This window comes from Canis lupus, chromosome 8 (assembly GCF_048164855.1).
Source record: "Canis lupus baileyi chromosome 8, mCanLup2.hap1, whole genome shotgun sequence".
NCBI classification, from domain to species: domain Eukaryota; kingdom Metazoa; phylum Chordata; class Mammalia; order Carnivora; family Canidae; genus Canis; species Canis lupus.
In genome coordinates this window covers 8,055,362-8,077,569 of record NC_132845.1, presented here as the reverse complement: position 1 = coordinate 8,077,569, position 22,208 = coordinate 8,055,362, and the positions used below count along the sequence as shown (strand labels likewise).

The 22,208-nt window shown below is 40.0% G+C and overlaps 1 protein-coding gene across 1 annotated transcript in view; it reads left to right on the top strand.

Annotated features, from left to right (window-relative positions):
• Positions 1-477: 477 nt before the first annotated feature.
• The window catches only part of PIGK (phosphatidylinositol glycan anchor biosynthesis class K), a 135,900-nt gene continuing 114,169 nt past the window's right edge, over positions 478-22,208 (top strand). The window contains exon 1 of the mRNA XM_072834116.1: positions 478-553. Within this exon, the coding sequence (XP_072690217.1) occupies positions 552-553 (2 nt within the window). The 5' untranslated portion in view covers positions 478-551. The remainder of the gene's footprint in view (positions 554-22,208) is intronic.

Below are 22,208 nucleotides of genomic sequence, written 5' to 3'. Positions count from 1 at the left end.
ACCCCCAACCCCACCCTCAGCCTCCTAGCACTGGATTGATATTTCTTTTTTTTTTTCTTTTAGAGTGGGGAGGAGGAAAGAGGGAAAGAATCTTAAGCAGGCTCTCCACCCAGCACCTCAACCCAAAGTGGGGCTCAATCTTAACAACCTGACCCAAAATCAAGAGTTGGACGCTGAATCAACTGAGCCATCCAGGTGCCCCTCCCCATGATATGTCTACATGTGTGGAAAAGGCAGTCTCCTGCACACAGTCTTTCAATCTCCTCTCAGCTGCATAAGAATGGCCCTTATCATACTTCCTTATCAAGTGATAAAGAGCACTCACAGATCATGCTGGCCTTATCACCTCATGCAAGAATATCTCTCCCTGTTTCACACTCCATGCGTACTCCTTTTTTGCATGTGCGTCAAATGGCACCTGGCCAGCCCCACTACTGGATCTGTCCTGGTGGGAGGGAGAGGAGGTCCTTCTGTGGTAGCGCACAAGGGGTGCATGCAGGCCAACCACCCTGCGGTGGCTGCTGAGAGCTGATCCTGCCTGTCTCTTCCCTATGTGAGTAAAGCACATGGGGGGGGGGGGCGGGGGGAGTCATTGCTGACTGCTGATTCTTGTAAATCGCATTTAAAACTCTCATCTGAAAAAAAAAAAACCTCTCATCTGTAGGGTTGGCACTGTGGGAGGGGGGGTGGTTGGGATCCCGCTCATTCACTCCCCCCGCCCCACGAGTCCATCCTTGGCACTGTGGGAGGGGGGTGGTTGGGATCCAGCTCATTCACTTTTTTCTCCCCCCCCCATCCACTCCCCCCCCCAGTCCATCCTTCTCCCCCGCCCCCCCAGGAGAATGCCCCCTCCCCAAGCCTTTAGTGTGTGCCGACAGGGGAGGGTGGGTACTGGGATGGTGAGTGAGTTCCATATATCAAACCCTTCAGTGGGCACAAGATTGAGTGCTTGGTTTTAGGTTTTATTTTTTTATGAATGTCCAAATCTGTGTTTCCCCCTGCCTTCCCAGACTTGTGTGGCCAGTTAGAAATGTCTGGTTTGTGTCCATCTCTCCCTCATTTCTGGAGCAGGGGCTCAGACCCCACCATATCTCCTATGCTCTGCATCCATGCCTCTTTTGGACATTAAAGGTCGATTGATGAAAAAAAAAAAAAAGCACTGTTCCATCCAGTGCTTGACTGTGCTATGTTTTCCTTGGTGACTCTGAGAGTAAAATGCACTGGACAGAAGTGTTTGGGCTTCTACTCCTGGTGATAGGCAACAGATGCCACTTGCTTGACGCCAGATCTTTAGAAAAATTACTGCTTCTTTGTTTTGCTTTATTTTGTTTTCATGGAAAGTATTGGTAGGCTGGAACTTTGTGTCCAAGTGCAGGAATCTGAGTAGAGACAGAGGAAGGATATAGAGAGGGCCTGTACTCACATAAGCCTTGAAATTAGGACATCAAGCCAAGTTTCCAGAAATCCCCAAGGGAAAGACAAAGCCTCAAATGATATTGAGTTACAACAATCTTATTGTAATCTCAAAAGAACAGTGAGAATATGCACTTACAGAGGGACTGCTATAACATCTTCGTAGTATTATGGCTAGCACCATCTTTTTGCAATCCAAAAAAGGGGAACTATGCCCTAGCCTGCAGTCCCCAGTCCTATCAGATTGCAGTTTGTATACACACTTCCCCAAACTAAAAATAACTCCCCAAGTATAATATAAAGCAAAAAAGGGAAAGCAATTCATAACAAGCTAGCATGTGGAATAGAATTTATCTAGCCAAAAGTTTACTTTGAAAAACTTAGGAGGAACTAGGTAAAAGTCATCTATTCATTTCTTTATTTTTAATTCACAGAAATGTATTTTAAATTTTTGCATGAAAAGAGAGGTAGCATAGCCTACTGGTGAGGAGGTGTGGTTCTGGAGTCTGAGGGCCAGGGTTTGAAGTCTCATTCTGCTCTTTCCATCAGGTTACTTAAATTCTCTGGCAAGTTACTCGAGCTCTCAGTGAAATGGCTTGAATGAGACTATTAGATATAACAACGAAGTAACAAAGTACTTCTACAAAGATTTATGCTGTTTTACCCCTAATTAAGCTATTTTCAAAGTATATAATTGACCCTTCTTCCCAAATTGAAGACAGCTTTAGGCCAGGGCTCTGGATGGAGAAAGAGAGGAGCTCAGATCACAAGGACATGCAGGCTAGGAAGCAGAAGTGACCACTAAGCCTGACTAGGAGGGACAATTTTGAGCTCATAAACTCAGAGTCAATGATTTAAAACTTCAAAAGGTGTAAACATGAATAGAAAAAACCTGCTTTTTTGCCTTCTATGCCAACATGCTATACCATCACCAACATGCTATACCAAGGATTACTACTATTAATCATGTCTTATTTTTCCTTCCAGAAAGTACCTATAAACACAAAAGCATATATAGTTTTATTTTACATAAATAACATGAAGTTTCTGCCTCTTTGTTACTGTAGTGTGCAATAACACTGGGATGAGATTCCAACGTGTCTGAGAGGAATTCATTTAGGATGGCTCGACATAAAATACAGACTTCATGACAGAGGCTCACTTTGGAGAGCCTTTGGGTCATCCCAAGAAGCCAGGTAGTATCCTCAAAGCAACTGACACTGAAGTGCAGGAAGCTTGTGTGCTGCCACCTGGGATAAGAAGTGCCATAGAGATGAAAAGCTCAAGGACTGAAAAACCAAACTGGGGATTCAGACATGGATCCCAAGTAGAAATTCACAGAAGGAAGCACTCCAAATTGCAGGTGTTGATTTTTGAGGAAGCTCTTTATTGTGTGATAGTTTTTTGTGGTATCCTTTAGGGTAAGTAGCAGTGGGGATTTATCTATTTAGTATCAGTTAATAAATACATTTCTCAAGCCACCCTGGGCAGGTTCACTAACTCTATATGGATCCTTTCCTCCCTCACATATGGTATTTTGCGGTGTACACAACAAATACAAATGTATTTGTACTCTATACAGGCATCATATTAAGTGATAAGGTTATAAAAACAACCAACACTTTGTCCTTGACCTCACAGAGTTCAAGTCAAATTAAGAAAAAATTTCCACCAATGGTCTGGAGAATATGTCAGGCATATTCCACTCTGAGCCTGAAGCTCTTAACTTTGTAGGGAAGAGAGCATAGAAAGGGCATCTTTGGATGCTATGGATACATTTTTAGAATAGTTTTTTATTGGTAGATATTCACTTATTTTAGAATTGTTGTTCCTCCAATTGTTGTTCCTCCAACAAATAATTACTTAGTACAAATATTTGGTTGATAGGCCCTGGTAGGTCATTTTGAGGACTTTGGCTTTTACTCTGGTAAGAGATTAGAGTTTTGTGAGCAGAGGTGTGACATCATCTGACTTACATGGTAGCAGGTTGCTGTACGGAGAAGAGTCTAGGGAGCAAGAGCAGAGGAACTTGGTAGGAGGCTATTCCAATAATCTCGAGAGAGGTGATGATGGCTTGGACCAGGGTAGTGATGGTATAAGGGATAAACATCATTTGTATTCAGGATATATTCTGAAGACAGGTTTGGTGATGGATTAGAGGTGGGGGTTAAGCATATTGTCGATGGAGAGCTGGATTTATCGGGGTTAGGCTTTAGGCAGGCAGATATGCTGTACCCTGGAATAGGATGAAGTGAAGATGAACACAGGCGAATTGATTGTAATGATTGAATATGGAGTATGGATAAAGGGGGCTGTGAGCACCTGAGATGAGGTGAAGGAAAGTGAAAAGGGGATAGAATCCACAGATCGTTGGTTTTGATATGGTCAGAGATCTTTGGAGACAGGGTTCTAAGAGAGTGAGCTAGGAAAGCGGGTGGTGGTGGAGAGATGGATGCTGGAAATGTAGATGACAGAGGGTTGCATGTTTGGTAATAATGAGGTCTAAGATCTACCAAAGGACTGAGTCACTGATGTAAGGTGATAGGCAAGGAGGAGAAGGAGTGGAGGAATATAGAGGCTAGACTATTAGAAGATCATCTACCTGGATTTTGAAGTTCTCAAGAATGAAGGCAGTAGTAGCGTTCAAGAGAGTGACAGTGGGCCGGGAATTAAGATCTGGCGAATGACTGCAACACAAAGAAGTACTGGGTGGTACAGTCAGGTGTTAGGAGATTCAAAGGCAGAGGCTTTCAGGGAGAGCAAAAGAGAATGACCTGGAGGTGAAGCAAGGGGACCCGTCCCACATCCTGTTTTAGCCGCAGGCCCATTATTTCCAGGAACATGGAGGGAAAACTGCCGCCATATGAGAGGATCTCAGGGGATAACCAGGTTTACAATAAGGCAAGAAGGTGAAGGAAAGGGGCACCTGGGTGGCTCAGTGGTTGAGCCTCTGCCTTGGGCCCCGGTTATGATCCCAGGGTCCTGGATCCAGTCCCACATCAGGCTCCCCAGAGGGAGCCTGCTTCCCCTCTGCCTGTGTCTATGCCTCTCTCTCTGTGTGTCTCATGAAAAAGTAAATAAAATCTTAAAAGAGAGAGAGAGAGAGAGAGAAGAAGGTGAAGGAAATGTTGAAAGAAGAGATTGGGGAAATAAGAAAGGTTGCTGATGATAATCCATGTGAACCCCAGCAGGCACAGGACCCTCCTCACTTTGGCCACTGAAAAGCAGAGCCTGGGAGCATGGTGGTCTTATTCCAGGAGGCCCTCCGGTGGGCATAAGCTTTCTAGGCTTTGGTAAATCATGAATCCGTGTTAGTGGAATATCTAATACTGTGGATTTTTGAAGTAGAAATGCCTTTTGCATTTTAGAATTAATACTCTGTGCTCCCAGGAGGCCCTAGATGGTGAACCAGTCCACGGGCCCACTGCAGATTTTCTGTAATGGGCACCTGAAGGGACTCATTAGGCACAGAGAAGGGACCCATTTGGGTTGATTAGCCCCCTAGGACTAAGAATATTAAGCAATTATCAGGGAACAGAGACTACCTGAAAAACTCAGTAAGAGCTCGGTTTGGTAAGGAAATTAACCCTAAGGTAGAAGGAGTTGTGGTTCCTGGAACATTCTGTGGTGCAACACTGATAGATCTCAGCAATTCTGCTAAGTAAAGTGCAGATCCAAAGACTGCATTCATTACCTAGTCTTTGCATGCTAACTCCCCCTTGATTTCTGCGATCTGGCTGGGGTGCCTGGAATGCCAGGACTGCATTCTTAAATTTGTCAAATCCAGCAAAACCTGACACTAAAGCAACTCACTGCTCTCTCTCTCTCTCTCTCTCTCTTTCTCTCTCTCTCTTTTAATGGAGTTAGGTTTTCTTTATAAAGCTTTTGTTTTTTTGGTATTAAAATAAAACATCACTATACTTCACTCACAATCCTCAGCTAGAATGATGTAATGGGTTTTTAAAAGCATTTTCTTTCCTGATACACAATTTTGGGGTAAAAATTGATCCTTTGTCCAAGTAATTTCAAAAACATTTAATTGACTTGTTTCTGGAAGATTCCTGCATTCTTAGAATAGAAATTAAATGGTATTCAACACACTTAAACTGTACAGATGATATTTATTATCCTTTATAGCTATTGTTAGGAGAGCAGTAATAAAAGTTGAGTGGATGTGACACTTAATTATATACAACAGAATAAAAAACTTTATTTTTCTCTGACACCCAGATCTTTATATATAATTCTCGTGGCATTATTACATTATTGCTTAAGTAGAATTTTACTTTTAAGTTTTAGCCTTTTTGTGCTTTTTGGGTCTGTATCGAAAGTAGGATATCGTAATTATTTAAGGAGCAAAATAGTTGTTAGGCTTGTATGTCCACAGGTGTCACAGACAAACTAATGTGTGCAAAAGATAACTCACTTTTTTTTACCCCATAACTAAATTTAATTTCCACTTCTAGTACTTGGTTCTATCTGATGACAGAAAGCTTTATCCTGTAATTTGAGGTTAACTCTGGCAAGTACAGTAATTTCTCAGTCATTTAGGTTTTTAATTTTATTTATTTATTTGAGAAACTGAGAGAGAGAGCATGCAAGAGAGATTGGGGGAAGACCAGAGGGAGAGGGATTAGCAGACTCCATGCTGAGCACAGAGCCCAACCTAGGACTCAGTTATGACCTGAGCTGAAACCAAGAGTTGGACGCTCAACCAACTGAGCCACCCAGCCACTCCCATGTAGGTTTAACATAATCCAGTTTAGAGTGCTGTCTCGTCTTCAACTTCCCCAGGATGGCATCTCAACTGAGCATGGACAGAAAGGAAGCGGCTGCTGGAAGGTCATATATAGTATCGTGGCATCGAAGAAGCAGAGAATTCTGCTCTGGATTTCTCTAAGGTGGCTGGTAATTGCTCGTGCTGACACGTACCAGGTCCACATCTGGTTCCCTGTTTGTTCGGTCCACACTGATGTCTGCAGATGGGATCTCTCTTCAGGACTCTAAGACTCTTTGGGCCTCTGGCTGTGTGCTTGGTATACTTTATTCTCTGAAGCAAGGAGAAGGTATGGCCATTGCCCCTGTCTTCTCCAGGGCTGATGAATGACCCAGAGCTGTCACTGGGCCTTTCTGTGCTATTGCCTTCACCCAGTTGTGGCTCAGGGCACTGCTTTGGGATCCTTTGTGTTTCATTTCTAGAGCTTTGACGTGAAGCAGACATAAGTCTCCTCTACCGAACCCCCTCAAAGTTTATGTGGCAAGTTTTTATCTGCCACCTTTCTCCAAGACCAGCTATCAGAAGGGGCAAAAGCTCTGTTGATTCTACTTTCAAAATGCCTCTTGAATACAACAAGGGAAAAGACCTTTTGGGAGGACTCACCAGAGTCTAAGCTTTTTCCTTTCCCTCTTGGAACTCTCCTCCCCGAGGACTGTGAATGGGTGTTATTCTGGCTCTTTTTTATTTTTTGGGAAAAATCTTAGGCCCCAATTCTTCTAGAGCTCAGACTTTTAAAATACAAAACCTACAATTTTAAAGAACCTACTTTGGAATTAAACATATGAGCGTTGACTACTTCTTTTTATAACCCTACTATCCTCTGAAGCAATGGGTGCCCTGATCATCCATCTTTAGCCTTCCTTCCTCCTGCCATGTCTATGCCTTTGCATATCTTGGTTACTTTTATCCTGTTTTGACTCTACACTTTGGCTCTTACAATTGATCTTGCTTCTTAGGTGGGTGAATAGATTTGGGATGTTCTAGTGGGCTCTGATCCTGAATGTCTTGCCGAGTATTTTTTCTTCAGTTTGTGTCCCAATGCTGCAGGCTGTCTTATTGGTGAGGATTCCAACAGACAGAGCCTCATCCCCACCTGACCCCTTTCTAACTGGAAAAGGGTTTCAAATGAACACATCTTGCTGCCTGCAGTTGGCCAAACACCATCCTTAGATTAATGGTAGTCTTATTTTGGCTCTTCCTTCTTTCCTAGTCCTCAGAGCTTCTTCATACCTACAGGAGAAGACTCAAACATACTGAATCTTGCATTTAAACTCCTCCATATTCTATCCCAACCAGCTTTCTAGCTTTATTGTTAATGACTGTCATAATAGGAATCCTTAGTCAGCACCACTAAATTGGCCCAATTACTGTATCTCCAGCATTTTGCGTTTAGACATCTGTAATTTTCTTTGTCTTTTCAGATATCTCATGACCCTCCCCCACCCCATTCCACCTGTAGAAAACATAGTCTTGTTTCCAATTTTGGCTTAAATTCCTTCCCACAGCTTTCCTACCAGCTTCCTGTATCTGTCCCAATGAAAACACAAAAACAGTCACAGGAACTGAAACAGTGAATCACTATAATCCTATAAGCAGAAACATGAAATATAAAGATATCCATACATAATAATTGCATGCAAATAATTTTACCTGTTGTTGCAGCAATTGGATCAGCAAGGCCCTGGATAGGTTTCCATGGAAAATGAGAGATGATTTTTCAGTTGCTCTAGCAAAGGTTATAATGACCTCTGAATCCCCATATCTAGCCCTTCTTCCCAGATCTCTTCCTTCAGGATGTTTTCTGCATTGTTCTCCCCAACCCTCTGCCCATCCTTCCCATTTCCTCCCTATTGATCCTTCTTCTTCCTCACTGACTGCCCCTTCTCACTAGTTTTCCACCTTTCTTTGCATTAAACCATGATCTGAAGATACTCCCTGGGTAATAGTACTATTGATTTCAAGGACCAGCTTATGACTCATACATAAGGAAGTCTATCCTTGACTCTTCTACTAGTAAGCACAGTTGAGATCTTTCTAGCTTGGAAGTTCTGCCAATAATTCAAGCTCTTAGTATCCCAAACTGAACTTACTGTTAGCCCCCACATCACCAGATTGCCCCTCCTTCTGTATTTGCCATCTGTGATGGAAACAGCATCATCTTCTCAGTCACTCATTCTGAAAGAATCCTCAACCACTCATCTGCTCTTCTTCCCCCAACACCAATTCACTCCTTTTCTTGAAATTTTTAGGAGCATCTCATTACACTCACACATTACATTTTGTTACCTTGGGCCAAGTTTCACCATGGCCTTCAACATCCTACACAAACTGGTCTCTGCCTTTCTCCAGCATCATCTTGAGCCATTCTTCTCTGTTTGCCAAACACTAATAATTTAGATGGTTAACCTCGGCTGGCTTGTTAGGATTCTTCACATCTTCATTTAAAGGCTATCTTCTGGGAGTCACAGTTAACCTAATTAAAGAGGTTCCCCTTCTATTTACTTTCTATTACCTATTATTCTGTTTCATTCTTTTCTTTGTACTTGCTATCAACCACATATTGTCTGCTCTTCAACTGGCAAACAAGCTTCATGAGAACAGTGTCTTGTCTTTTTTTTCTTATTGTTTAGGCTTCAGGTGCTTGCCATAGGGTAGGAACTCTATCCATCTTTGTTAAATTAAAATTAGTTATCAAAAGCTCTGTTGATTCTACTTTCAAAATGCCTCTTGAATACAACTTCCCTTTCCGCTCCTTTGCTTTTTCACTAGCTTGATTCTTATTACCTGAAAAGCAGTGAAGGGTAATGGTTAAATATGCAGATTCAAGAGTAAGACTTTCTGGGTTTGAATCTTAATCTCAACATGTACTAGCCATGGAACCTGAAGAAAATTATTGAACAACTGTATACCTAAGTTTACACATCTGTGAAATGGAGCTAATAATAGCATCTGCCTTATATGGCTGTTATAAGCATTAACGCACATAACTAGGTAGGCAATTAGCATATGTGCGTAATAAACAGTACGTCTTAGGTATTACTTCTTTTATCATAAACTATTATTGTAGCCTCCTAACTATCTCTAGTATCTTTACTGCTGTCTTTCTTTCTTTTTATATATATATATTTTTTTTTTTAAATTTTTATTTTTTTTAATTTATTTTTTATTGGTGTTCAATTTACTAACATACAGAATAACACCCAGTGCCCGTCACCCATTCACTCCCACCCCCCGCCCTTCTCCCCTTCTACCACCCCCAGTTCGTTTCCCAGAGTTAGCAGTCTTTACGTTCTGTCTCCCTTTCTGATATTTCCCACACATTTCTTCTCCCTTCCCTTCTATTCCCTTTCACTATTATTTATATTCCCCAAATGAATGAGAACATATAATGTTTGTCCTTCTCCGACTGACTTACTTCACTCAGCATAATACCCTCCAGTTCCATCCACGTTGAAGCAAATGGTGGGTATTTGTCATTTCTAATAGCTGAGGAATATTCCATTGTATACATAAACCACATCTTCTTTATCCATTCATCTTTCGTTGGACACCGAGGCTCCTTCCACAGTTTGGCTATCGTGGCCATTGCTGCTATAAACATCGGGGTGCAGGTGTCCCGGCGTTTCATTGCATTTGTATCTTTGGGGTAAATCCCCAACAGTGCAATTGCTGGGTTGTAGGGCAGGTCTATTTTTAACTCTTTGAGGAACCTCCACATAGTTTTCCAGAGTGGCTGCACCAGTTCACATTCTGCTGTCTTTCTAAAACAAATTTGATCATATTACTTTGGGACTTAAAAAATTGTAATGGCTATAAACTGTTCATGCGGTGAAGTTGAGCACTCAGCATTGAGTACAAGGTTCTTCACAATATAATACCATTTCCCACCACTCAGAAACATACTCTTATGTTCCAGCTGCTTGGGCTACTCATCCTTCCTCAAAAGCCTTTCACTTATTCTGTACATTGGCTCATGTCCTTACCTCTGCCTGGAATGCCCCTTGCCCCTTCCAGACAGCCAAGTTCTTATCCTTCCTCCCATCTCTGAACACCCTGTTCCAATGTTGCCAGCCATAGCCATAACCTTGCGTGGCTCTTCCTAGTGATTGTAGCAATACCAAAAGTGATGACAGTTAAAGTTAAACTTGAATACTTACCATATGCCAGACACAGTGATAACCACTTCATATTTATTATCTCATTTAATCTTTTTAATGACTCTAGAAGACAGAGATAATGTACTTTCCATATACACATTGAAAACCTCGGGTTAGCAAAGTTACCCAGAATTAGCAATTTCTCTGTATTTCTGTAGGACTTTAAAGATTTTTAAAATTTATGAGAGAGAGAGAGAATAAAAAAAGCAAGCACAAGCTGGGCAAGTGAGAAGGATAAGCAAGCTCCACACTAAGCATGGAGCCTGATGTTGGGCCTGATCTCATGACCCTGAGATCATGACCTGAGATCTTAATTGACTGAACCACCCAGACTCCCCCAGTAGGACATTAGATACACCTCTGTGATAGCTCCAGAACCCTGTCACACAAGTATTTATTCAAGCAGCTGCTCCCTGTCTCCTTTCCTGCAGAATGAGCCCCTTACAACTAAGAATTGTGTTATTCAATTCTTCATCCTTTAGGTTCACTGTGATGCCTGGCACATAGTAGTTGGTCAGAAAGCACTTTCTTTTGCTAGAATTGAGTCCTTCATTAAGGTGTCCTAAATCAGTTTTCGACAACTTTCTCTAATTATTTCTAAGGTTTCCTTTAAGTCCTCGAACCTGGCTTAAAATGATCTCATTAGCTTTTTCTGAGATAAATAATTATAAACCTCTTAAAGAAGGGATGGAGGGGCACCTAGGTGGTTCAATCAATTAAACATCTGCCTTTGGCTTAGGTCATGATCCCAGGGTCCTGGGATAGAGCCCTACGTCGAGCCCCACATCAAGCTCCACAGTGGGGTCCCAGCTCAGTGGGGAGCCTGCTTTTCCCTCTCCCCTCTCACTCATGCTCTCTCTCTCTCTCTCTCACTATCTCTCTCTCAAATAAATGAATAAAAATTTAAAAATCTCTTTAAAAAAAGAGATAAAGCAAGAGAGAGTCACATGAGGACATTAAAGTTTTACTGATTTGAAAATCAACTTAGATCTCAAATGATGAAAAGCCCCAACTATAAAAAGAGATAAATGTAAACAGAGCATTCATATTCATTTTCTGGTACTGACACAAAAGGAGTAAAAGTGCCTTTTATTTTGATTAAATTTGTTTAGGGACCTCTTTACCTAATGATGTCCTTAAGATAAAGTAATTTTTGTCTTGTATTTTCTTTAAACAGTAAGATGCAGCTATACAAGTTTACTGACATCATAACGCTACGTATCTTTCACTAATGGTTACTTCTCTATTCAAAACAATTTATGTCTTGTTTACAAAGAAGCTTTTGAAGTCACATGTGAAAAGATTAGGATTTTTCAGCAGAACTAACAGATAAAATTAGAAAAGTTGTGATCTATTTATGTGAAAATTTTAGTTAGTTTTTTTTATTTCAGAATAAGCCACTGTATAGAAAGAGATGTCTGGCAATGTGAATTATCACTTTATTTATTTGACTTTCCCCATGGACAGAAGCATTAGAAATTTTAATTTTGCAGAGATTTTCTTGAAGTTATGGAAAGAAACAAGAACATTGAAAATAAATTATTTTATTAATTAAGTGAAACTCGGGAAAGTAGCGGAAGTTTGCAGTGCAGTTACCAATCAGGCTACCAGAATAATTTCTCCCCCGTAGTCCTGCAATTTGGTTTTTTACTGGGGCAGAGAGAGAACATGCTAGAGAACTTGCTGGATCCCAGGAATAAGGCTAGTCCTAGGGGCTGGGAAGAAGGACATGTTAATAACTAACATTACTTGAGTACTCATTACGTATCACATGCTGAGCTGAGGGCTGTAGCACACACGTATATGCAGTGTCTCATTTGGTGGGCATTATTATTACCTCCACCTTATATTTGAGAAAACCAAAGCTCATAAGAATTTTGTAACTCGCCCAAGGAGACACAGCTAGTGATGGATGTCTAGCTGAGACCAAAACCCATGCAGCCCTGACTCCATTGCATTTTTAACCACTGTGCTGTAAATAGACTCAAGAGGCTAAAAGGTAGGCTCCAGAAGTTCTGTGTTCAGCTTTAGGATCCACAAATAGTAATTTGTGGTGATTATGTGTAAGATTGTTAGGTTCGACCTAAGAAACTGAACAAATAGAAAGTCGAGAAATGCATTTCTAATCAAGACTGATCCTCTTGGTCTTGGGGACCTTGCAAGGGCTACACATTAGGTAAGTTCCTTAGACAATAAGCAAAATTAATGTAATTAGAAAGAGTAAGTTGTACATATAGAATCACATGATTTTTGATGACAACTGAAGAAGTCTTACCGCCAAAACCATTAGGAAGATACAGTCTTTACAATATTCTCAAACATCTCCGGGGGAGGTAGTTCACAGCCTCCTGAAAAAACATTACAGTTATGAAATTCTTTCTGACGTATAACCTACATCTATCAAATTGAGACTTAAACCCTAATTTCCTTAAATGTAAATGATGAACAGTTGTTCATCTATATACACTCAAGGAAACTATACAAAATGCTGAGTATAACTCTGCAGGGCCATGATAACGGTAGGGCAAATTCAGAGTCACTACTGGGAAGAATTTTTAGGCTGGCGAGATATTCGATAGGTCTGAAAGAATTTGTTGTTGATGAATCTGTTAAGTGTTGCTGTATCAAAGGTCTAGGTAATGATTATGCACTTATGGATTACCCGTGTCTCTTTTCTCCTTCTCTCCTTGGCTGGCTGCCCCATATAATTACTCTGCTTATTTGTAATTAAAATCTACCATCTTGCTATTTGTTAGCTGCTGTGGTTAAAAATATTTGCTAGTAGTTGAAACAACCCTTAGTCAAAAGAAAAGTATATATCATACATAGAATCATCTTTTCAAAATAGTCACTCTTTTTCTTACAAATAATGGACTAATTTTGCTTTTTTTGACAGATTAATTCACTGAATTTGGCCCTCACCATTTGTCTTTTCTCATTTTGTGACAATGTCTTTTTACTGATGTCTTCTCTTCTTAATGGACTTTATTTCTTCAAAAAGCTTTAGGTTCAGAGCAAAACTGAGTGAGAAGTACAGAGTTCTCATATATTCTGTGCCCCTCATCCCCTTATGTACAACCTTCCTCTCTACTGGCATTCCACACCATAGTGGTACATTTATTAAAATTGATGAACCTGTATTGGCACATCCTTATCACCCAAAGACCATAGTTTACACTAGGGGCCACTCTTGGTGTTGGGCATTGTACAGGTTTTGGCATGTATAATGACATATATCTACCACCAGTATCATGTAGAATAGTTTTATTCTCCTAAAAATCCCATTTTTCCTGTTCATCCCCCTCTCTCCCTAATCCCCAGCAACTACTATATTTTTATAGTCTTCATAGTTTTTTCTTTTTCAGAATGTTGTGTAGTTGGAATCATATATTGATTTTACATAGTCTTTTCAGATTGACTTTTTTTTCACTTAGTAATACACATTTAGGATTCCTCTGTGTCTTTCCACAGTTTGAAAGCGCATTTATTTTCAGCAGTGAATAATAATATTTCATTGTCTGGATGTAACCACAGTTTATTTATCCATTCACCTACTGAAGGACATCTTAGTTGCTTCCAAGTTTTGGCAGTTATGAAAAGCTGCTATAAATATTCATGTACACATTTTTGTGTGAACATAATCTCTCAATCCATTTGGGTAAATACAAAGGAGCTCAACTGCTGTGTTGTATGGTAGGAATATATTTAATTTCGTAAGAAACCACCAAATTGTCTTCCAAAGTAACTGTACCATTTTGCATTCCCACTGGCAATGTATGAGAGTTCCTGTTGCTTCACATCCTTGTAAGCATTTGCTGTTGTCAGTGTTTGGATTTTGACCATCCTAATACATGTGTGATGGTATCTCATATTGGTATTTTTTTAATGATATTTTTGTTTATTTGGGAGAGAGAGGGAGCATGAGCAGAGGGGAGGAGCAGAGGAATAGGGAAAAGCAGACTCACCGCTGAGCAGACAGCCCAATGCTGAGCTCCACCCCAGGACCCTGAGATTACGACTTGAGCCAAAAGCAGAAGCTCAACCCACTAAGCCACCCAGACATCCCTCTCATTATTGTTTTAATTTGCATTTCCTTAATGATACATGATGTTGAACATCTTTTTATATACTATTTATCATCTTTGTATCTTTTATTGGTGAGGTGTCTGCCCAGGTGTTTTGCCTAACATTTTCTTCTGTAAAAAAAAAATTTAAGATTTTATCTATTTGAGAGAGAGAGGGAAAGAGAGAGAGAGAATGAGTGGGGGAGGGAAAGGAAGAAGCAGATTCTGTACTGAAAGCAGAGACCGACATGGGGCTTGATCCCAGGACTCTGAAATCATAACCTGAGCTGAAGGCAGATGCTTAACCAACTAAGTCACCTAAGCATCCCATTAGTTTTGATTATTCAAATGTCTTTGAAGTCTTATTTATTTATATATTTGTTCAAATACATTTATTGATCACATTTTAGTGGGTCCTATGAATAGGGCCAGGTTTTTGGCCTCAGAGAGCAAACTGTCCACCATGAGAGACAATCTAGCAATGGCTACCAGAGGTACATGTAGGGCGTTAAGGTAGCCAAAGATACTTAGGAGTCCTTCTGCAGTACAGAGGGTCAAATAAGTAGCTACAGCAAAAGCAATAATAATACCTAACATTTATTTATTAAGCTCTTATTTTGTACCTGGCACTATAGCCAAGAGTTTTATATACATTACCTTTTTATTTATGAGCAAGAGCATGAGAGTGCACAAACATGCTAGTGGGGGAGGGGAAGGGGCAAAGGGAGAGAGAAATTCCCAAACAGACTCCTCCTGAGCACAGAGTGCGTCACAGGGCCAGATCTCAGGACCCTGAGGTCATGACCTGGGCCAAAATAGAGAGTCTGATGCTCAAACGACAGCCACCCAGGCTCCCCAAATACATTATCAAATTTAAAGTTCACAATAATTCTGTGAGGTATGTCTACTTTAATCTCATTAAATTAAGGACTTCTGGGGGTGCCTGGGGAGCTCAGTGGTTGAGCATCTGCCTTAGGCTCAGGGCGTGATCCCGGGGTCCTGGGATTGAGTCCCGCATCGGGTTCCCCGTGGGGAACCTGCTTCTCCCTCTGCCTGAGTCTCTGCCTCTCTGTGTGTCTCATGAATAATTAATGAAATCTTTTAAAAAATTAAGGATTTCTGTTCAGTGAGGGACCAATAGACAAAGTTGAAAGACCAATAAGAGGAAGGGGAGAACTTATCTGAAATGTCTAAAACCAGTGAAGGATTAAATACCTCTACTTTGTAAGGAACTCCTGCAAATAAACAAGGAAGAGATAGAAAAATCCACCTTTAAAATGGGCAAAGAAAATGAGGAGGCAGTTTACAAAAGATGAAATTCAAGAGGCTAAAAAATGTCTGAAGACACATTCAAAAGTACTAGTAGTCAGAGAAATGCATATTAATAGATTAAGCTATCACTTTCCTCCTATAAGAATCGGGGGAAAAGTCAAGTGTGTTTGGAGGGATAGGAAGCCTCATGCACTACTGGTGGTAGTTTAGATGGAACATCTATTTGGGGGAGAAACCTGGCCCCACCTCACCAACTTAAATATGCAGATACTTTGCCCAAGTGATTTTGCTTCTTCTTTGCTCACAGAATCTTAGCTCTTTTTCTGGAAGCAATGTTACTAGCCATTAGGCACGAGTAATGATTGATCTTTGCCAGTCCTATCAATCCTGTACTTTTTTGCTGGGTCTGGAAATGGACATGTATTCAAGTCCTGTAAAGCATTCTTAAGGGAAAGCCTCCTGGAACAGCTACTAAGATGCTTTCCTTGGGATGCCTGGGTGGCTCTGTAGTTGAGCATCTGCCTTGGGCTTAGAACGTGATCCCGGGGTCCTGGGATCAAGTCTTGCATCAGGTTCCCGGTAGAGAGCCTGCTTGTCCCTCTGCCTGTGTCTCTGCCTTTCTCTGTGTGTCTCTCTGAATAAATAAATAACATTTTTTTTAAAAAAGTAACGGAAATAATGAATGTAGATAGCATAATACTAAAAAAAATATTGGCTATGAAAATAGGTACGTCAGATCCTGTTTAGGACTGCCATGACAAGTTACCACAAACTAGGTGGCTTAAAGCAACAGAATTTACTCTCACAGTCCTGGAGGCTGAAAATTTGAAATCACTGTTGGTAGGGCTATGCTCTCTCTTCCTGAAGTCTCTTGGGAAGAGTCTTCCCTTGCCTCTTCCAGCTTCTGGTGGTGCCTAGCAGTCCTTGGTGTCCCGCAGGTTGTAGTCACATTAACCCACCATCTTCTGTGACTCTGATCTCTGTGTAAGTCTCACTTCTTCTTATAAGGACACAGTTATTGGATTTCTTTTTTTAAAGATTTTATTTATTTAGTCATGCAAGACACACAGACAGAGACAGAGACATAGGCAGAGGGAGAAGCAGGCTCCCTATAGAGAGCAAGATGCAGGACTCGATCCCAGGACCCCAGGATCATGACCTCAGCTGAAGGCAGACAGGCAACAGCTGAGTTACCCAGGTGTCCCTAGTTATTGGATTCTGAGGCCCACTCTAATGCAGCATGATTTGTCATTTTCTTTCTTTCTTTTTTTTTTTTTTTTAGATATTATTTATTTATCCCTGCAGGAGCCCAATGTGTGACTCGATCCCAGGACTCCAGGATCATGCCGTGGGCCGAAGGCTAACGTTCAACCATTGAGCCCCCAGGCATCCCTGTCATTTTGATTCTTATCTTGATTAGATCTGCAAAGATCCTCTTTCCAAATAAGGTCACATTTTTTTTTAAAGATTTTATTTACTTATTGAGAGAGAGAGTGAACGAGAGAGAAAGAGAGCATGAACAGGGGCAGGGGCAGGGGCAGAGAAAGAAGTGGACTCCCTGCTGAGCAGGGAGCCCAATGCAGGGCTTGATCCCAGGACCCTGGGATCAGCCAAGGGAGAAGCTCAACCCACTGAGGCACCCAGGAGCCCCGTAATGTCACATTCTGAGGTTCCAAGCATTCATAAATTTTGGGGGGACACTATTCAACCCATTACAGATCCTAGATGTTTTATTTATTTCATCAATAGCAGGAATATCTGAACTCAATTTTATATAACATTCTCATTAATAGCTTTATTTATAGTCTCTTATTTGCATTTTAGCTGATATAAATCGGTTGCAAATAACATCATTTCTCATTATCTCATTTTTTTTAAAGATTGTATTTATTTATGATAGACATAGAGAAAGAGAGGCAGAGACACAGGAGGAGGGAGAAGCAGGCTCCATGCCAGGAGCCCGACACGGGACTCAATCCCAGGACTCCAGGATCATGCCCTGGGCCATAGGCAGGCGCTAAACCACTGAGACACCCAGGGATCCCCTCATTATCTCATTATTCTAAGTCAGTTCTAAGCTATGATACATTATTTGTTGAAAATAGGTCCCTTTATGCTGATTCTCATTAAAGGACGTTACCACTCAAAATGTTACAGACACCTCAGTGTACTGAGAAACAAATAAGCAGACAAAAATGATCACTTAAATAAAATTGGCAGTATTTTACTTATTTAGCGATTATGATGACATGGTATTTATTAATAGATTTGCCCTATTTTTCTTCCTTTTGGTTTTTCTAGAAATGTTAATCCTTAACAACCATCATTACAGCATATTTATTATAGATGTTATTCTCTCCTCTCGCCTTCCAAAGCTATCTCAAATTATAGTTTGGAAAATACTTGTGGAAATTGTAACAGAAGACTCTTATTTTGAGCAACTTGAAATTCCAATTTTTAATATCAAGTTATTTCATTTATGAAATTCCTTTGAGAAAAATTCCTTTAGTGATATATTGTGTGTTGATTTCAAAATAACTTCTGCCCTTTGTTCTTTCACTTGTGTTCCTTAATTTTGATCTGCTCAAAATAGAACTTTAACTAGCAAAGAAACTGGATCTTCTTTCCGTCAAGGTCAATGTTAAGTGCATTTCACAAACTCTCCTTGGTAGATCGACTATCAAAATTAATAAATTTAAGTTTTCTAATACAAGCTTTAGACAAGGAGGCTATTTAATCATTGTTTTATTTAAATTTTTTGTCTAGTAGGCTTTAATTTATTAACTTAAATATTTTATTTGAACGAAGTATTTGAGAGAAAGAAAGAGAGAGAATGTCTGATCATTAAACTAAATTTGGCTAAATCAATCAGTGAGCAGAGCATTTCCAGAACTGAGCAGCTGTTGTTACCAGATATAAAGAGAAGGAGAGATGTTAGTTATTCCTTTAAAAAACACTAAAAGTATTTATTTTTTATGAAAATAAAAGTGATATTTGCTCTTTGTAGAAAATTAAGAAAAGCGGCACCTGAGTGGCTCAGTGGTTGAGCATCTGCCTTTGGCTCAGGACATGGTCCTGGAGTCCCGGAATTGAGTCCCACATGGTGCTCCCCTTGAGGAGCCTGCATCTCTCTCTGCCTATGTCTCTGCCTCTCTCTCTGTCTCTAATGAATAAATAAATAAAATCTTAAAAAAAAGAAAATTAAGAAAAATTGTATTTTCCATTTCTTCCTGGAAAATTTCCACTTATCCTTGAGTTCTCAGCTGAAATTCCTCAGGAAAGCATCCTCTGACTAGGTTAGGCTGCCCTCCTACATGATGTCACCTGTACTTCTCCTTTATTGAACTTACCACAGTATAATTATTTAATAATTTGTGTAATTGTCTGTTTAATATCTGCCCTCCCTGCTATGTCTAAATTCCATGCGGGTGGAAATTGTGTCTATCTTGTTCCCATCTACATCCTCAGTTCTTAGCATATTCTCTAGCACAGAGTAGATGCTCAATGAATAACTGTTGAGTAAATGAATAGATAAATAGAAATAGAACATCCACAGTCTCAATACCCAGAACTAGAAACTGATAACATTATAGTAAGCTACCTTCTTATTTTTGTCTTTTCTTAAAGATGGTTAAGAAATTATTCCATATACAATTTTCTATATTCTTTTCACCTAATAGTATCCAGTTTTTCTTTTAATGATTATTTTTATTTAAGATGCTGTGTAAAGCCATGATAAAATAGAGAAATTCAACTAATACTGAGGAATAGAGAGTAAAAGCCCTCAAAGACCCCAATCTTCCTTCCTTCTCAGGTCTCCAGGGGATAATCACAGTTGATAGTTTAAGCACTAGTAGTAGTCCTCTTACTGCTATAACAAAATACCACAAATTCAATGACTTAAAACTAACAAATTTATTACCTTATAGTTTTGGAAGTCAGAAGTCCAAAATGGGTCAATAAAGCTGAGTTTCTTTTGGAGGTGCTAGGGAATATCCATTTTATTGCCTTCTCCACTTCCTAGAAGCTGCTCTCATCCTTGGCTGGTGGCTTTTCATCACTCTGACCACTGCTTCCATCACCACATCTTTTCCTCTCTGACATTCTTGCCCTCCTCTTATAAGTACCCCTGTGATTACACTGGGCCCACCCAGAAAACTCAATATAATCTCCCTTACTCAAGAATGTAGTCACATTTGGAAAGCCCCCTTTGTCCTGTTAGGTAACATATTCACAGGTTCTAAAGATTAAGACGTGGACATCTTTAAGGAGCCTTTATTCCTCTTATCATAGTATGTTTCTAGCAAGTTTCTGTAAACACACAACTCCTTCCTGCTCCTCCTCATCACCCCTATGTCTTCCTAAGAGAGGCCTTCCAGGATGTCCCACACATTATTAAAGAGTATATTTCAAATATTTATTAAATCTTTCTGGGACTTCAGAGAATTTCACAAGATGCCTATTGAATAAAAGCAATAGACAATTGAATAAAAACCAATTGAACAAAAGCGATTGCACTTACAGGAAATTTTCAGCTCTTGTAAAGTTGAACTCTATCAGTTAGTGTGGTACCCACAGAACCAGTGACTTCTTGATTGACAAGAGATGATTACACTACTGATGAGATACCAAGTTTTACATCACTAAACATTCAACATGACTTTCTGTCCAGGTCATTATGGCATTTTAATGACAACACAGAATTTCCAAAAATGAGACTCTGAAGGGCAATTGCTCTTACATTGAAGCAATGTTATTATGAGTTAGTTCTGAAGCTAATGAGAAGGTCATGAGATGGAAATTGATTACAACAGGACGACACGCTATTATTAAATGCCTTACTGGAAGGAGAGAGGGAAAGTATTTGAAGCCAAACTGAAATGGAATTGAGGGTGGTCCAATGTCAAAATCAGTACCAGGAAATGATACAAATACACTGGAAATAAAGCCCTTTTGCTTTATTTTAATTGATTTTTTCTATTTATCTTTTATTATATATCTCATTTCCTTTCTGAAGTTTACATTGCCCAAAGAGACATTTTGACTGTCAAATATGAAATGTACACATCAAATCCTTGTGGTGCTGATTGTTGTAGCAAACAGTTTTGCCTGAAGCAATTAAACTATATATAGTAAAAACCACATTGCAAAATCTCTTTCTGGGGCTGTGTTCTGATCTTGATTACATGTTTCCTTTCCACCCATTTTATTTTGTGACATTTATTTAGTTGCCACAAAAGTATTTAAGTTTATGGAAGTTCATCTTCCAAATTGTTTTGGGTAAATATTTAAACCAGATCTCGCTTGTCTAGTCATCCTAAACCCAGTTCACTTCCTGTGATCCTTATGTTAAACAACAACAACAACATGGCACTCTTAAACATTTCGGTGTACAATTTTGATATCCAAAAGTCATCCTTAAAATTGTCCTGTCTCCTGCTTTCCAAATATCATTCATCATCATGTTCTGTTGGTTGTGATCTGAAAATTCTAATTGGTCCTCTCCATTTCCATCATTTCCATCCTTCTTACCCTGGTCCAAACTCCCTTTGCCTGGACTGTAGCCAAGGCCTCCCAAATGTTCTACTTGCAGCCATTCTTACTGAAGCCAGCATGATTTTTGCTATTCCGAAGCTTTCCTTCACGTAACCCCCAAGGCTTTGAAGGGACATGACACCTGCTTAGCAATGCAGTTTCATCTTGAAGCATGCTCTCTTTCATTCTTTGAATTGCATGCGTGAGGTCATTTAAAAACTTCCTCTAATAACCCAAGCTTCCTTTGGTAGGTTCTTTTTTTTTTTTTTAAGATTCTATTTATTTATTCATGAGAGACACAGAGACATAGGCAGAGGCAGAAGCAGAGGGAGAAGCAGGCTCCATACAGGAAGCCCGATGTGGGACTCGATCCCGAGACTCCAGGATCATGCCCTGGGCCAAAGGCCAGGGCTAAACCACTGAGCCACCCAGGGATTCTTTCAGTAGGCTCTTTGTAAGAGCTGGCTCCCATCTTTATTTTATTTATTTATTTATTTATTTATTTATTTATTTATTGGCTCCCATCTTTAAAGCTCTTCTCGACATCTTTACCTCATTAACTCATTAATTTCAGCTTGATCCATTTCCTCAGGGAAGCCTACGCTGGTTTTTCTTACAAGGCTGGGTTCCTTACTAGGAACTCCCTTGTTAGACTTTTACATTTATTTAAGTGCTTCCACTATTGATATCTGTTTCCCCTAGACTGTAAGCTCCAATGAGGGCAGCAACTTGCTAAGTTTTGGCTCTTTCTCCTCTTGCCTATGACTAGCACTGTGCCCGGTACAGAACTGGTGCTTAATAAATATTCGCTCAGTGAATGAATAACACAATGGCGTTCTTGATGCAGATAGGAGGAGAGAGAAAAAGGTAACAAAAAAGTAGATATAGTAGGGGCATTAGTTAATAAAAGAGCAAGAATAAACACTGATATAACTCTAGACTCAATTGAATCAATTTGAGTAATAGCATGGATAGACTTTGTGGTAACTC